Here is a 15,543-nt window from a genome sequence, read left to right on the forward strand (position 1 = left end):
ACATGGGTGAAGACTACCCTCCAGTGGGATAGGGGACACAGCCCCAGGATGCCAGTCGGCTCTGCCAGCTTCACACCTGTGTATTTGGCACAAAGATGGGTGTGAGTGGCAGCCCCTGCAAGCCTTCCTGGGTTCGCCCGTAGTGATGACGGTGGCTTGTCTCCTCACCGTGTGCTATGTACGGGGCACTGCTGATCATTTTACAATCATTGACCCATCCCGTCATCACTGCAGCCCCATGGAGTAGAGGCTGTTGTTCTCTACCGGAAAGAGGTTAAACAGTTTGGCCAAGGTGACTCCAGGTTACAGGTAGGAGAGCTGGGTTCAAAGTCAGGCAGCCATGCCAGAGTCCCGGCTACCACCCGCCACGCCATTCCTGCCTGGTTCCAGATGCTCTTAAGAACGTGGTTTGCTCAGGGTCACTGGCTGGACTCACCTGGTGTGTGGCACCCCCCCAGGAGCCGTCTGCTGTGGGGCAGGGGGCAATCACGTGGGAGTCAGTGCAGACCAGGGCAGCGCCTTGCATCCCATAGTGAAACGTGACAGACAGGAGGACCTCCCACCCAAGGTTTATTTAAAATTTGTGGAGAAGGCTGTGTGTGGACAGACGGGAGCTTTGCAAGGAGCCAGGGGGACATGGGCAGGCATGGCCCTGGGTGGGTGGCAAGAGCTGCAGAGGGTGACATGTCCCGGTGACCATCTACAAGGCCCACTGCGCAGGCTGACTCTGGTTCCCAAAGCAGGCACAGGGCTTGAAATAAGGTCAGCTCCCTCCTTCCAGCTGCCTGAGATGATGGGGAGCGAGCCAGCTCGGGTTCAGGCACCACGATGGACATTCGGCCTGACGGACACACGGACGGGGCAGCCGGGGCCGCGGGGCGATGGCTGTGGCGGAGAAAGGTCCAGCCCTTCCTGTGCTAGCTGACCCTGGACGTGCACTCAAGGTCCTGCAGAGGGATCGAGAGGGGGCAGGTGGTGGAGACGAGTGCAGTCGGGACCCTCAGCTTCTGGTCCACACCCCTGGCAAAGACCCCTGAGCTGGGCCAGGGTGACCCGCAGCCACCTAGGACCCTCCCGTGTGAACCTGCAGGGCTGGCCAGCCCTCCCTGCTCCTGGAGGTGGTGAGCCCCTGCACCAGTGTGGGCTGGTCAGCCCTCAGCAGTGGTGATGGTTACATGATCTGGGTCCTTACCCGGCTGGACTATTGGAAGGGAGGCTTTCCTGTTGCTTCTCGTAGGACGACTAAAGTTGGCCAGCGTTAGCCTAGAGATCCCAGAGCTCAACTTCCTAGCTCCAGAGTGAGAGCCTGTCCCGGAGACAGGAACAATAGGTAAGAGCTCTGCCAAGCCCTTTGTGCGCCTGGATCCAGCCACACCTGAAGCCATTTGAGCCAATGAGCTTCCCATTTGCTGGAGTTTTCTACCTCTAGCGATTGCAAGTGTCCTGGCTGAAGGAGTTGCTCGTTCATTCAGTCTCTCAGTCACCAGCACCTGGCTGTCTCTGGGGTTGGGGGCTGCTTTCAGCACCCTAGCTTCCGTTCCCTCCTGCAGCAGGAAGGACAGGCCCCCTGGATACTGGGCTGTAGTCTCACATACCTTGGGAGGCTCTCTGGGCACCTTGGAGCTTTTGGAGATTTCTGTTCCGAGCGTCCAAGAGTTTTACCCCATTCCGCACCCACCTGGCCCGTGGGTTCCCACACACCATCCTGTCTGTGTGGTGCAAGACGAATCTGAGGGGGGTGGGGGAGGAGGTGCCCAGGTTAGGGTGCAAGTGGGGAGCAAAGTTGTGTGGAAGCTCCTCCCAGCTCCCCGTCCCACTCACATCACGGCAGGCAGATTGCAGCTCCCGCTCACCTCCTGGAGCAGGTAACCCCGGGCACGCCGGAGCATGGCCCGCCCAGTGTGCTGGTGGTAGGCTAGACAGCAGTCCTCAAAGACACCTGCAACCACACAGCCGACCACAGATGCACTCACGCCTGTATGTTTGTGGAAGTGCTGCGTGTGCACCCCACAGACGTAGGCACCCGCAAACATGTCACAACCTTCCCAGGCCTGGGGGAGGCTGAGAGCCCAGGTGATAAGCCACTTGGCACACCTTTGGCCTTGACCTGGGGACAGTTGGTGGGAGTTCCTGCAGGCCTGGCTGGAAAGGTACCAAGACAGCAAAAATCATGGGAGACCAAGGCCGCTCCCATTCTTAGGCTGGGGCAGAGAGCAAGGGAGACAGGCGCAGCACCCCAAGCAGGGACAGGGGCCGCCACTCCTGAAATGCCTGTCTGCTCCTGGTGTTCTGGCCCTTGCTCCGGGCTAGTGCTTGCCCCCCCCGGGGCCATCTCAAGTACCTCCTCCTCTCTGGCCCCATCAGACTGAACACTGTGGAGTCACCTGTCCAGAAACCAGGAGGGCCCTGTTTGTTTACCACTGGTTGGACAAAAGCATTTAGAGTTCCCACCAAGTGCCAGATATCTAGACAAACAGAGGGGAACTGGACCCAGTGCCATCACTGGGGACCTCCCAGCCTGGTGCGGAGCCCAGGAGGCCGGTCCGCCCTGGGGAGGGGAGGGGCAGTGGTGGGGCGGGGCTTGGAAGAGGAGGTCTGGTGCCGGGAGGGCCTGGGGGCACGAGCAGGTGGGATGAGCAAGGACTGAGGATGCAGAGCCCAGTGCGGAGGCTCACGGTCCTCCAGAGCCCACCGCCTGCTGACTCCTGTCCCCAGGGGCTGCGTCTGAGTCTTGGCAGAGTCCAACCAGAAGACTGGCAGAGGCAGAGGGCTGCATCCCCCAACCCTGGGCCCGGGGGCAAGGGGCAGTGGAGTCAGGACCCTGGGCCAGTGCCAGGCAGGCAGTTCTCGAAGTTGGGGGCCACCCTGCCTCACCCCAGGATCAAAGGGCCTGGGCTGGGCCTGCCTCCTGGAACGGGCCTCTGATAGCAGGACAATGGGAATGAAACCCAGCACCCTCCTGGGCAAAGGCTAACGTCTGCTGGAGGCAGGTTGAGGGCCTCTTGGACTCAATGAGGGGCAGGTGGGGCAGTGGGGTGGGGCCCTGCTTAGCCAGCTGCTGAGGCTCAGCTGTGTCCCCTGTGCCCATGGGAATATAAGACACAGTGGCATTGCTTCTGGGGACACTGCAGACCCAGAACCAGCCACCCAAATCCTCGGACGCCTGACCCAGGGAGAAGCACCTGCTCTAACAGTAATGGTTCTCCGTGTTGCTGGGCACGGGGCTGATAATTTTGCGAGCATCAGCTTCACTGGGTCCCCACATCCTGTCTCTGCAGCAGGAATTTCTCACTTGGCAGGTGAGGAAACAGGCTTATAAAGGCTGAGTAGCAACGCGGCTGGACCACACAGTAGCCCAGGATGGGGCTGGGGAGCAGGCATGGGGGCCACTCCTATTGGTACCCGGGGCTCCGCAGGGTCAGGTCACTGCACTGTGTCCCTGGCGGTAAGCGGCTGTGCCACCGCTGGGAGCCACCTTCTGCTCCCCTGGGCTGCCTGGAGTGCCTGCAGGAGGCCTTGGGTCACGGACTGTGGAGGAGGCACCACAGGGGCTCTGGAAGGACCAGCTGGGGGCCCTGAACCCCTGAGGAGCTGTGTGAAGGCCAGGAGTGTTTGCATGCCTAGGGGGGGAGCTGTCTGTGCTGGAGATGGGATCCTGAGGCTTCCGGGGGGATGGGAGGGCAGACGGGGTGGGGGGCAGGACAGATGGATGTGGACAGGGGACACTATGGGGCAGGGCAGGTATGGCCCAAGATGGTACCTTGTGAGCAGACAGTGGGGACCCAGGCACCCACGAAGACAGCCACCAGGCAGGTCAGGAGCCATAGGTTCATATTCATAGTGCAGGCTGGTCCTCCTTGGGCACCTTGAAGAATAACGGGGAGACAGTGGGGTGATGAGGATCCAAAATGGACAGCAGCAGGCACTGCGAACACCTGCCCCTGGAGCCAGGCCCCAGGGTGCTTGCTCTGCAAGGGGTGGGTGGCACGGAGCGGGGCCAAGCCGTGATGCCAGAGGGACCTGCTGGCTGCTGGCCTCAGCTGTGGGCAGGGGGAGCGCTCACCAAAGCCGGTGGGGTCCCGGGAGCCAGCGCCTCTGCGGTGGGCCTGAGCTTCTCTGTCAGGCCAGCAGGCTGCACCCTTTATAGGCAGAGCCCCACCCCGCGGCCACCTGCCCTGCCCCCTCCCTTTGGGCTTCTGTTTCTCTTTTGACCTCCTCTCTGCAGTATGGGGGTGCACCTGGAGGGAGCTGTGAGCCACTGGGGACAGGAAGGTCCAAATCAAAGAACCAGGCGGGAAACCCTGACTCCCTCAATAAGTACCAGGATGCAGGGCGACGGCCTTGGCGATGCGAGACGAGGTGGACGAACCTGGGGACAGATCCAACCTTGACCTCAACCAGCCTGGCTGCCCTGCGACCCCCTCACCTTCCCCCCACACCCAGTCCTCTCAGCAGCATCCCTAAGTTCGGAAGGGCCCTTTCTCCTGCTGCTCGGTTCCCTCTCCCGCTGCGCACCTGGGGGCACTGGCTTCCCCCAGGCAGGCTGCACAGAGCCGGGAGAAGGGCCTTCCTGGCTGCTCCCGCTCCCAGGCCACCTCTTCCTGGGGGGCCCTGGCTTCACCTCATTTTCCTCTCCTTCCCCACAGTGGGGTGACTTTTACAGTAATGCCTTGGTTTTGCAAACGTGCAAACCCATAGAAACATAAGGCCAACTGTCTGGGGCTGGGCGGCGGGGAAGGTGGGAGTGGCCGCTGAAGGGTTGGTTTCTTTCGGCTCCGAAACCAGATAGCGGTGAAGGTCGCGGGATGACACACTTTCAGTGGGTGCAGCCGAGCGGTGTGTATTTTCTCCCGTATTATCTGGAGAATAATCTCAGTGAAACTGTTACTAATGACCGCCACAACACAGACGCGCTCTGGTGTTGGGATAAATGCAGGGAGCCCCAGGTGACCACGCCGGCAGGAAGCAAAACAAAAGCCCATCTACATGTTTTCTTTCCCCGGTGGGCGAGGCCCACCCAGACCACGGCGCCGAGGTGGGCTGGGTTGGTTGACCCAGGAGACCGCGTGTAACGTGCAACTTCATCGCCGGCGTCCTCACTGGAGACCCCTCCAAGTCCTCGTCCCGCCCGACGCCCCGTCCCCTCTGCCGCTCGCTGGGAGCCCCGGACGCGGACCCCTGCCCCCCAACCCTGGGCCGAGCTGGGCGGGGCTTAGCGCCAAGGGCGGGGCTCCCGCTCCTAGCCCCGCCCGCCCAGCGGCTCGGAGCCCGGGGGTCCTGCGGCCGTGGCCTCCCAGTCCCTCGGTCTTCCTCTCTGGGACGCGGTTCCGCGTGGCTGCGGGCGTGGGGACGCGGCGTGGCGGGCCGCCGCCCTTGCCTGCCCCGGCCGAGGCTCCCGGCGCCCACCTGTCCGCCCCGTCCTCGCTGGTCAGCAGCTCCGGCGATGGGGGCCGGGGCGGGTGATCTCCAGCCCGGAGCTGAGCCGCACTCAGGGGCTGACCTCACGCCAGGGCCTGCGGGGTAGGAAGGGTAGGCAGAGGCCTTCCTTCCACGAGCACCGCCCAGCTGCGGGAAGTGCCCTCTCTGGGCCGGGGTGCACCCCCAAGGCCCCACTGCAGGATAGGGGGGACGGCGGGCTCCGCGAGGGTAATTGCCCACCGCTCCTTTTGGGATCCGGGGACCGAGGACCCTCCCAAGTGCTCCACGTTGGCTCACACTACAGAGGAGGAGACAGGGTCAGGAAGGCCCTATGGGTTATCGGGAAGGACACAGGGGCACCGGGGAAGTGCCACCAGCTGAAGCGGGCACCCATCTGCAGCTGCTTTCGCCTATCAGAACCCTCCCCTGCAGGTCCACTGAACGGGGAGGGGGGGCCCAGGTCCCGGCCCATGCGGCCTCTGAGAGAAGCAGGTGCCCCCCCCCCACCTTATGCATCTCGTGGAGGAGCATGCCAACCCCAGGTGCCCTGTCTGCAGGACCCGGACTCCTGCTGTGCCCAGCTGCCTCTTGCTCAGGTCCAGATGCCCAGGGTTGCCAGGCAACTGGAGGAAGGGAGGAAAGGGGTTTTCCAGGATGTGTTGCGAGCCTCTGCCTGATTTTCAGAGACTTGGTTTGCTGACTGGTCCCTTTTGCTGTGTTCCAGTGGGGTCAGCCCTGCTGCTCCTGGAAGGTGGGCTTTGAGGGGCCCCCTCCCCAGGCTGACCAGCGGCCTCTGTGCTCCAGGGAGCAGCCCCAGCAATGGACTGGGCGGGGGCCGTGGCCCTCCAGAGGGACATGGGCCACCAGCCCTGGTCGTGGCCTCGCCTTCTCCCCACCTCACGGGATGTGCAGGGGCCCCGGCCAGCGGCGCTGCCCCAGATGGGAAGGTGGCCTGATGCTGGCCCTGCCAGGCTAGGGCTGGAGGGAGGCGAGCTCTGCAGACAGTCCCACAGGGCCATCTTCCAGGCCCTCTTCACAGGTGCTGAGCCCCATTCACCCCTCCAAACAGGTCTTCTAGGCACCTCTTCCGTACCAGCCACGTGCTGGGCCCCAGGGCGACAGCTGTGCACAGGCAGATGTGTCCCAGTCGTGAAAGATGACAGATCCTGAACAGCTGTTGGGGGCCCATTCACTATCTCACGCATTCACTTAGCAAACACTGAGCAGGTGCCCGCTGTCGGCCCGGCCCTGGCGTAGGAGGCAGACGCCCGAGAGCACAGCAGGCAAACAACGAGGCGATCTGCTTTGGGACTGGGGTCTCGGCACAAATCCTGGCGTGACAGGGACACACAGGGACATGCTGGGCTCCTTTAAACAGAGTGGTCTGAGGTGACAATAACCCTATATATATTAGCATTTATCCCTATTTTACAGGGAAAAACAATCAACCTAGAGAGGTTTAGGTGTCAGTACACGGGGTCTGATTCCAGGTCCGACTCCTTCACTCCACATACACTGAACAAGTGCTGTATTAAGCATGTCTTTGTAAAAAAAAAAAAATTCAATAATGTATTTTATTTAACCCCATCTATCCAAAATGTTATCATTTCAACATGTAATCTCAAATAACAATGATTAATGAGCTCTCTTCCCTTTTTTGCATAGTAAGTCTTCCAAACACGGTCTGCTATCTGCCTACAGCACATTTCAAGTGCCAGGAAGCCCCGCGAGGCTGGGGACCACCTGGCTGGATGGTGGGGGCAGCAACTGCCGCCAACCGCCAGTTCATAATTTTGTATCGATTCTTTTTTCTTTTTATTCTTTATTAAGACTTTATTATTTTTTAAGAGCTGTGTCATTTTTCCAGCAAATCTGCGGGTAAGGTCCAGAGAGATCCTACGTGCCCTGTGCCCCCTCACACGCACAGCCCCCAGCCCATCACAGCCCTCCCGAGCCAGAGTGGCGCCTGTGTTCACCACGACGGACCTGCAAAGACACACTGCCATCACCCAGAGTCCGCGGCTCATGGTAGGTTTGCTCCTGACCCACCGTCTGTGGTTTTGGGAGGAAGGACACCGACACGTGTCCCCTATGACGGTTCTGTGCAGAGTATTTCGCTGCCTGCAGAATCTTCTGTGCTTCGAGCAAGTCTGTTTCATTCTGGGGTTTGTGATAGCTGGGGCCTAGCTGAGCCTGGAGGCACGGCCCCTGGCAGAGCCAGCAGAGAGCTAGAGACAGGACGTGGCTCACCCACAGTGCACACCAGCCAATCCAGAGCCCACACCCTCCCCATCTTTGTTACCAGGCACTCACACTCAGGGCCACTGGCCCCCGGCCTCGATCACCCCAGGGCCCGTGCTGGACAGCTGGGACAGCCCATATGCCCTAGAGCCCCAGAAATTCAAACTAGAGGTACTAAGCCTGCTTACCCTGCCTCACCTGTGCCCTTTCTCTCGCACCATGCGTGGCCTGGCACCAAGTTCTGTTCACGAATTCTGAGGGCTGTCCAGCCCGGCCCCCGGCCCCTCTCTGCCCTCCTCTAGGGGAGCATGGCCTCAGGATGCTGATCTTCCTGTAAAATGGGCTAACAGGACCCAGCTCAGGGGCTTACTGTGACAACCAGACTGCAGCCACACGGTGCTCAGCCCTGGGCCTGGGAGCCACTCTTACCCCAGATTGGGGGCCTCCTGTTTACCATTTCTAGTGGATGCACAATTTGCCAAGCCAGCCTCCTCGCCGGGCACCCAGATCACAGCCAACCCAAGGGCAACTCACTGAAGACTAAGAAACGTCCTCCTGAGATGGCCCTTCCACTGGTGGCTCAGGATGCTTCTGGTGGTATAACCACAGGCTAGGCTAGGCTATGCCCTCTTATCTGCTGGGTAGGGGTCTTCTGACGGGTCTTTCCGATGTAAGAGGGCCTCCATTCCTGAGGAAGGCCAGTGCTGGGATCCTGGCAGCACTGGAATGAACTTCACCTTGACCTGCCCACACCCACGGGCTCCCCTTGACAACTGGTAGAGCTGCTCTGACCTTTGTTGACTCTCTTTCTCCCCCTACAAATTGTCTGTTTCTGACCTTTGCCCCTTTGGTTCTTATCAATTTGCACGAGCTTTCGTGAGGCTGACAATGCCTGGCTTGTTCATCTCACACAACGTGCCCTTAACCGCACAGGGGCACGGTTCTGTGTGTGTGCACGGCTCCGAGAAATGCCGCTGGGTGTGCTTCTGGGCCGATCGCCTGGGGAGCTGAGAGATCGGAGGGTTTTCAGATACCTCGAGTGCGGGAGTCGCCAGGGTGGCGCAGAGGCCGGTGATGGGAGCCCATCTCGGGTGCTCCTGCTAAGGCAATGGGGGACAGGCAGGAGCCACCTTGCAGGTGGGCTTTGGCGAGTTTGGCAGCCCCAGGCCTGCACCTGTGGGTTGCTGGATGAGGGGTAAGGCTGGAGAATTGTCACAGCAAATGGTCCACCTGCCAACAATTGATAAGCATGAGGCCTTCACCTCATCTGTGACATAAACAGTGGGGAAACCAGACCGGTGGCCTTCAACAAGTTAAACACGGTTACCAGGGGACCCAGCCATTCCAATCCTAGGTATTTCCAGGAGAAATACCCATATTCATATGAAAGCTGTCCATGAATGTTCACAGCGGCAGGATTCACGGTCACCAAAAGTGGAAACATCTCAAATGCCCACTGGGTGATGAATGTCTGCGCACACTGTGGTCCATCCACACGGTGGCATATTATTCAGCCATGAAAAGAGTGAAGCACCGATTCCAGCTGCAACACAGACGAACCCCGATGACACAGAACTCAGCAAGGGAAACCCAACACGAAAGGCCACACAGTGTATGGCCCCAGTCATATGACATGATAGGGCTTCTTCCAAAAGCAGGGACAGAAGAGTTCTGGAATGAAATAGTGGTGACACTTATGTGACTTTGAAACATACTGAAGACCACTGAATTTGCACTTTAAAAAAGCTCTTAAGAGCAGCCCGATAAATACAGGCAGAACATCAGACAAAGCAAGGAGCTAACTCACAGGGCATGAAAAAGAACAGTCAGATTCAAGACCCAGAAATCTTAACAGAGAAAGACAGTGACAGTGGTTACAACCTAGTCACGGGTGGGAACCAGAAGTGACCCCGGGAGGACCTTTGGAAGTAAAAGTGGCCACATCGCTGTTACTCCACGACCCTGGGAATCAGACCTTTGACATTAGTGGGCAATAAAACACCCACTGCTGTTCTTGCTGAGCAGGATGGTTATGGGTTAGATCCTGAAAGGTGTGTCTAGAAAACCAAACCGGCCCAGCTTGCCCAGGTCAGTGACCTATGTTAACGCACCTGGTGGCATCCTAGGAGCCACAGTTCTTAGACAAGCAGGGAGGCCTTCCTGCTCCCTGGGGTGTGGACCACAGTTCTCCTCGCGGGCCTGACGTGGTGGCGGCCTGGGCAGTCTGTATGTGCGTTCCCAAGTGGTCGTGCCGCCTGCTTCTTACAAATAAGCGCGTGGGCCAGGGAAGTTCCTGGCTGGGCACCTCCTGAAGGAAAGCCCCGTGCTCCTGTACCCGCTCCAGGGCCTGGCTCTTCGGGCCAGAAACGTGCGCAACAGGGACTCAGATGGCCTGAGCCTGGGAGGAGCCGATCGCCTTGGGAATTTGCTCCACCACTTCTGAAGTAACAGGGACGTGAACCCCAAACTGCTGCTAACCCCAAATTGGCACAGCTGCCCCAGAAAACATAAATGAAGCTTCCTGGTTTTCCATTCAGCTGACCTACCTGGCACTTGATGGAACTGTTGGGCCCCCAAAGAGCACCCATGCCAGAAGGTCTTTTGGGCTTGCTCAGGCTGCCCAGCCTCTGCTGTCAGAGTGAACGTTCTGCTTTGATGCTGCGGCTCTGCTTGGGAGCTGACCGGTGACTGGCTCGCCTGATGCTTACACCCCTTTATTTTGTTCCCAAAACATCCCCCACCTGCAGCCAAGCCCTGGGTGTGGTTACACGTCACAGCCTCTCTCCCCATCACTGTGCCTAGTCAATCGCGCCACCTTCTCCAGGTGACAGGCAGCCTGCCTGCACGGGTCCCATCCCCAGAACTGGATTCCCCCTCTCCCTTCCCTAACCCACACCTGCTTTGATGACACCCTGGGTGCCTGACGTCTCCCTCCTTTGAAGTGTGTATACCACCCCTGATTCCCTTCCTTCAAATAAATAAATAAGGGAGCACAGAATCCCCTAAGTCTCACACTTACAATTCCCTTTGGCTAAACGACAAATTCTTTTGGGTGTGCTGTGTCCACGGCAGGTGTATGAGTTCCACACGGCAGGTGGCTGCTGTAACAAGTCCCACTACCTAGGTGGCTGATGACAATACCCGGTTGTCATTCAGTCCCAGAGGGCAGAAGTCCGGAACAAGTCTTACCAGGTTGAAGCCCAGGTTCTGGCAGGGCTGTGGTCCCCTGACAGGAGCTGCTAGAAGAAAATGAGTTTCCTTGCTAGGGGCCACCAATAGGCCAGGACTCCTGTCCCTTCCTCCACCATCAGACCCATGGAACACCACAGATCTTGGCTCCTGTCATCAAGCTTCCTCCTACTCTGACCCTCCGCCTCCCTCTTGTAAGAACCCTTGATTACACGTCCTGTGTGGATAATCCAGGCTAATCTCCACACCCCCAGACCCTTGACCTTATCTGGCCAGCCAAGTCTGTTTCGCCAGGTTAGGTAACGTAGTAGCAGGTCTTACGAGGTTAGCACGTGGGCCTCTTTGGGGGGCTGCTCTTTTGCCCTCTGCAATAGGACCGGCATCCTTCCTTGGAGCAGGGCCCAGTGGTGAATACTTTACTTAGGTTTTGCGGGCCACGTGGTCTCTGTCGCAAGGACTTGCTACATAATCTTCAGGGCCTGGTGCAAGATAAACACGTGGGGCCCCTTGCTCACAGGTTAAGAGTTCCAAGCCGGTGGCAGTGGAAGCCTGCACCCTGGGCGGCTGACTACACAGTTGGCACGGGCACGAGGTGGGTCCTGCCTGAGCCATGGCCTCTGGGGCTGTAGCTTGAAGGCAGCTGTGGGTGACCCGCAGTCACAGGTGTGGCTGTGTGGCTAGTGACCCTGTTGGACACTGGGCTTGCACTTCACAGCATCTTCTCAGGTCACAGAATGCTATTCTTTTTCTTCCTCAACCATTTGAAAATGTAAAACTCATTCTTAACGCTGTATGAAAACAGGTGTGGGCTGGATTAAGCTGTAGCCTGCGGGACAAAGTCCCTCCGCCCATCAGCCGCCCACTCCCGCTGGGCTCGGGCCCAGGGGCCACCCTCCACGAGGGGTGGTGTTCTGGGCCTATCCCTTGCCCCTGTGACTGGAGTCATGTGCCTATGTGTCCTTCTCTCCCACGGGGAGCGGCCTCCTTGAGAGCAGGGACCCAGGCTGTCTCTCCTCTCTGGACCTCCTGACCTCACAGACCCTCAGAGATCCTGCTTACAGGCGCAGCAAGGACAACCTAGAACTCCAGTGGCTGCAGTGTCCTCTGCTTCGGACCCCTGGTACCATAGTCACCACTACGCTTCTCACCAAAATAACTCAAAACCAAAAACCAAGAATTTCCTATCCCAAATCCGGACCAGGGAAATAGGGTCCCTGAGACTAAGCAGCCCCGGGCTCACACCCCAGCGGTGTCCTTATGAGATCACTGCGTTTGGACAAGTCACTTCCCTTGCTCTTAGGCCCAGACCTCAACCCCCCACGGCCAGCCAGGCCCTGTGTGGCCTGCCCCTTCCAACCCCGAGGGTCCCCTGTCCTGCGGGGTCTCTGCCCCCGGCCTGGTCTCAGTCCCTAAGTGTGCCAGGCTCCTGCCCGCCGCGAGGCTCTGCATTTGGTCTTTCTGCCTGAAACATCTGCCCGCCTTCATCTGGTGACTCACCCTTCCTGCCTCGGCTGCAGCGCCACTGACTCGGGAAGCCGGTCCCGGTCACCCCCAAAAGGGGGTCCAGTGCTCCCGTGACATGCTCTGCTGACACTCAGAACCTCTGCAGATTCTGCTTATTTGTGTGATTTCTTATTACTACTACTAAGAGTAAGACTTAGCAAGCACTTTATTTGCCAGGCTCTAGAATCTAAGGATTTTAGAATCTAAAGGATTTTAAAAGTGGGTGATTTCATTTTGATTCTCACAGGGCCCCGATGAGGTATTCCAATCACCCCCATTTCACAGACGGGGAGGCTGAAGCTCAGAGAGATTACATAACTTGTTCAGGGTCACACAGTGAGTTAGTGTTGGAATGGCCCTCTTAAGCCTATCCCTGGAGGTTGCCTGTGACTTCCATCAGGGCACATGCCACACCTGGCATGGGCACATTGTATCCCCAAGGCTGAGTGCCTGGTGGACGCATGGTGGATGGTTCATCAGTACTGGTGATGTAAAGAGACAACACCCTAGTAGAAATGAGCACTCCGACTGCCCAGATCTTGGCCTCTAACACCATTCCCTAATAAAAGGAACTGGACTTGGAGAAATGGCCGATTACAGGACCATGGCAGGAAGTGTGTGAGATGAGCCCAGGGCATCTTGTAGTGCCAGAAAGTAAGGAAGTGCTCCAAAGAAAACAAAACAAGACAGATAAACCCCAAACCGGAACCCATCGCTGGGAGGGCCTCAGCCAACTGCAAAGGGCTCCCAATGGCCAAGGTGGAACAATCAGAAAGACAGAATAAAGCATCGCAGGGTAATAACCAAACAGTGAATAAAGTAATAAATGGGGGAGAAGAGAGAAATCTCCCACGCAGAAGAATTCCAAACAATTTACATAGATATCTACCTTAAGAAGGGGGACCATATGTCGTCACTCTTTAGCTGTGGGCCACACACGCGATTTCTGTCTGAAGTACACAATAAGGAAAGGAGTAGGGAAGTAACTTTATAGGGCCTCCAGGCCCACAGCAACAGGCATGGACAAATGCCGATGATCTGGACTTGACAGGAAGTGATGAGAGTGACACTCCACCTCTGGTCTTCCTCCTCCAAACCCATCACCCCAGCCTTTATCATGAAGAAAACATCAGAAAAATTCCAACACAGGAGCATTCTGCAAAAATCCCTGGCCAGTCCTCCTCAGAACCCTCAGGGTCATCAGAAACAAGCAAAGTCTGAGAATCTGCCCCAGCCGAGAGAGAAGAGGGTGCATTGTAAAAGTTCTCATCCCGAGAGAAATAACATTTGTGACTATGGGTGATGACGGAGATTAACTAGATTTAAGGAGGGACTCATTTTGCCCTATGTCCGAAAATCCAGTCACTGTGTAACACACCTGACACTGATACAATGTTACATGTCAACTACTTCTCAAATAGAGACAAGGACACCAAAGGTAATGGGGCATCCCGGATTAGAAAAAGGACACAGGGTAAAAACAAAGGAAACATAAATGAACTATAAACTTTGGTTGATAATGTATCAATATCAGTTCCTTAATGATTACAAGTGTATCATTCTAAGGAAAGATGTTATTAATAGGGGAAGCTGGGCATGCAGAAAATAAGGACTCTGCTTGGCCATGGCTCTGTACAGCTAAAACTGTTCTGAAAAATAAAGTTGCTTAGTGGTAACATTATAAAGCATAGATGGATAAATGAAAGCACTTCGTTCTCCATTGTGGCAACAGTGATTATAGCTCGCTTCCCAAAGAGCTATCGCGAGATTTACATGGGAGAATGTACAGAAAGCATTTTGCACGCAGTCACAGCATTTGACACCCGTCTACTAAATCTGTGCTCTGCCGTCTGGGAGTCACAGGCTCTATGTGACTACATTTAAATGAAGTAAAACTTAGGCACATTAAAAATTCAGTTCTTCAATAGCACCAGCCACAGGTCAAGTGCCCCAAAAGCCACATGCAGCTATAGCTACTAAATTAGATTAGTCTGATATTGAACATGCCCATCATCACAGAAAGGCCTACCAGGCAAATGCTGTTCTAAACAATTATTGGCGTAATTATTTGTTCCATGTTCTCACCTCCTTCAGGTCCTTCTGCAAAGGCCATCTTCTCAACCTTCCCCACTGCCCTTTCTCAAACTGACTTTTCTTCTTATCACTTTTCACCACCTGATGTGGAATCCACTTGATTTCTTTTCTGCCTCCCCACATGGCACGGAGGGTCCAGTGCAGTAGCTGCGGGCAACATGTGGCAGGTGAGCCCTTGCAATGGAGCCAGTCCCCCTGGAGATGCGCCGTGAGTGTAAAACAGTGGAAGTCAAAGGTGTGTTTGGGGCGTTAAAGAAGGAATGTAAAAGATCTCATACATGTAGAAGTAACTTTTTGGACATACGGGCTTACATAAAACACATTGTTAAAAATAACATCACCTGTTCCTATTTTTCTTCCCCTTCACATGACTGCTAGGAAATTTAAATTACGCCCTGTGGCTATCACTCGCGGCTGGCTTATATTCTGCTGGACAGCGCTGGTCCCATGTTACCTGTTAGAAACTTTAAAGATACCCACAGGGTTTGCTTATATTTCTACTGGACAGTGCTGGTGAAGGATGTCACCCCAACAGAGGCAGGTGTTTTTTTCCTGCCCACGGGGTGACTGGCCCATAGTAAGCGCTCAGTAAAATTTTAATGAATGAATGGCAGGCTGAGCCCCTCGAACTCACCACCTCCGAGTCAACACTGATGGAACGCTGACCGCAACCCACGCCCCGCCTCCTCACCACATCAGATAAGGAAACTGAGGCACGGCGAGGTGACATCAGCTCCTGCCAAACCGCACGTAGTGCGGAAACGTCGGGGTCAGCATTCGAACCCGGGTCCTGTCCCCACAAACTTGGCGCGCTGATCTTTCCTACCTTGCTGGGAGGCGGCGGTGGCGGCAGCGGTAGCGCCGGGACAGACAGGCGCGGGGCACACAGCATGTGCCTGGCGAGGGGCGCGGCTCTCTGTTCACCGCCTTGCGCCCGCCCCCGTGGGCTGGGCCCCAGGCGGCCGCCGCGGACATCGCCAGCCACCCGCGTCCCCGCCGGCCGCCGAGCTCTCTGCAGGCGGCGCCGCCCGGAAGTCCCGCCCCCCGCAGGGCGCCCCGAGGCGACGCGACAGCCAAGCAGACCAATGGGAAACGAGT

The 15,543-nt window shown here is 57.0% G+C and overlaps 1 protein-coding gene across 7 annotated transcripts; it reads right to left on the reverse strand.

Moving 5' to 3' along the window:
- Nucleotides 1-7: 7 nt before the first annotated feature.
- On the reverse strand, nt 8-15,480 carry CCL25 (C-C motif chemokine ligand 25). Of its 7 annotated transcripts, none has more exons than XM_073220581.1 (7): nt 15,272-15,479; nt 14,437-14,592; nt 3,761-3,865; nt 1,822-1,939; nt 1,596-1,729; nt 1,193-1,306; nt 8-947 (listed from the first exon to the last, which is right to left on the reverse strand). In XM_073220581.1, exons 2-7 carry the CDS (start codon nt 14,462-14,464, stop codon nt 940-942), a joined length of 507 nt encoding a protein of 168 aa, XP_073076682.1. In that variant the 5' UTR covers nt 14,465-14,592; nt 15,272-15,479; the 3' UTR covers nt 8-939. The 7 variants fall into 7 exon arrangements, with proteins under 7 accessions (XP_073076682.1, XP_073076683.1, XP_073076684.1 ...); XM_073220582.1 differs by lacking the exon at nt 15,272-15,479 and adding an exon at nt 15,080-15,159; XM_073220583.1 differs by lacking the exon at nt 14,437-14,592 and having other exon boundaries at nt 15,272-15,480.
- Nucleotides 15,481-15,543: the final 63 nt, after the last annotated feature.

The sequence above is a fragment of the Manis javanica genome, chromosome 13 (assembly GCF_040802235.1).
Source record: "Manis javanica isolate MJ-LG chromosome 13, MJ_LKY, whole genome shotgun sequence".
Classification (NCBI taxonomy): Eukaryota; Metazoa; Chordata; class Mammalia; order Pholidota; family Manidae; genus Manis; species Manis javanica.

Bases quoted from the DNA above. Each gene is read 5' to 3' on its own strand.
- CCL25 (XM_073220579.1), bottom strand. From the start codon at position 10,449: ATGGGGAGAGAGGCTGTGACGTGTAACCACACCCAGGGCTTGGCTGCA. The intron at 3,866-10,205 runs GTAGGTCAGCTG...TTATTCTTCAAG, and splicing joins ACAGTTCCATCAAGTGCCAG to GTGCCCAAGGAGGACCAGCC. The intron at 1,940-3,760 runs GTACCATCTTGG...GTGTGGTTGCAG, and splicing joins CCCCACTGTCTGCTCACAAG to GTGTCTTTGAGGACTGCTGT.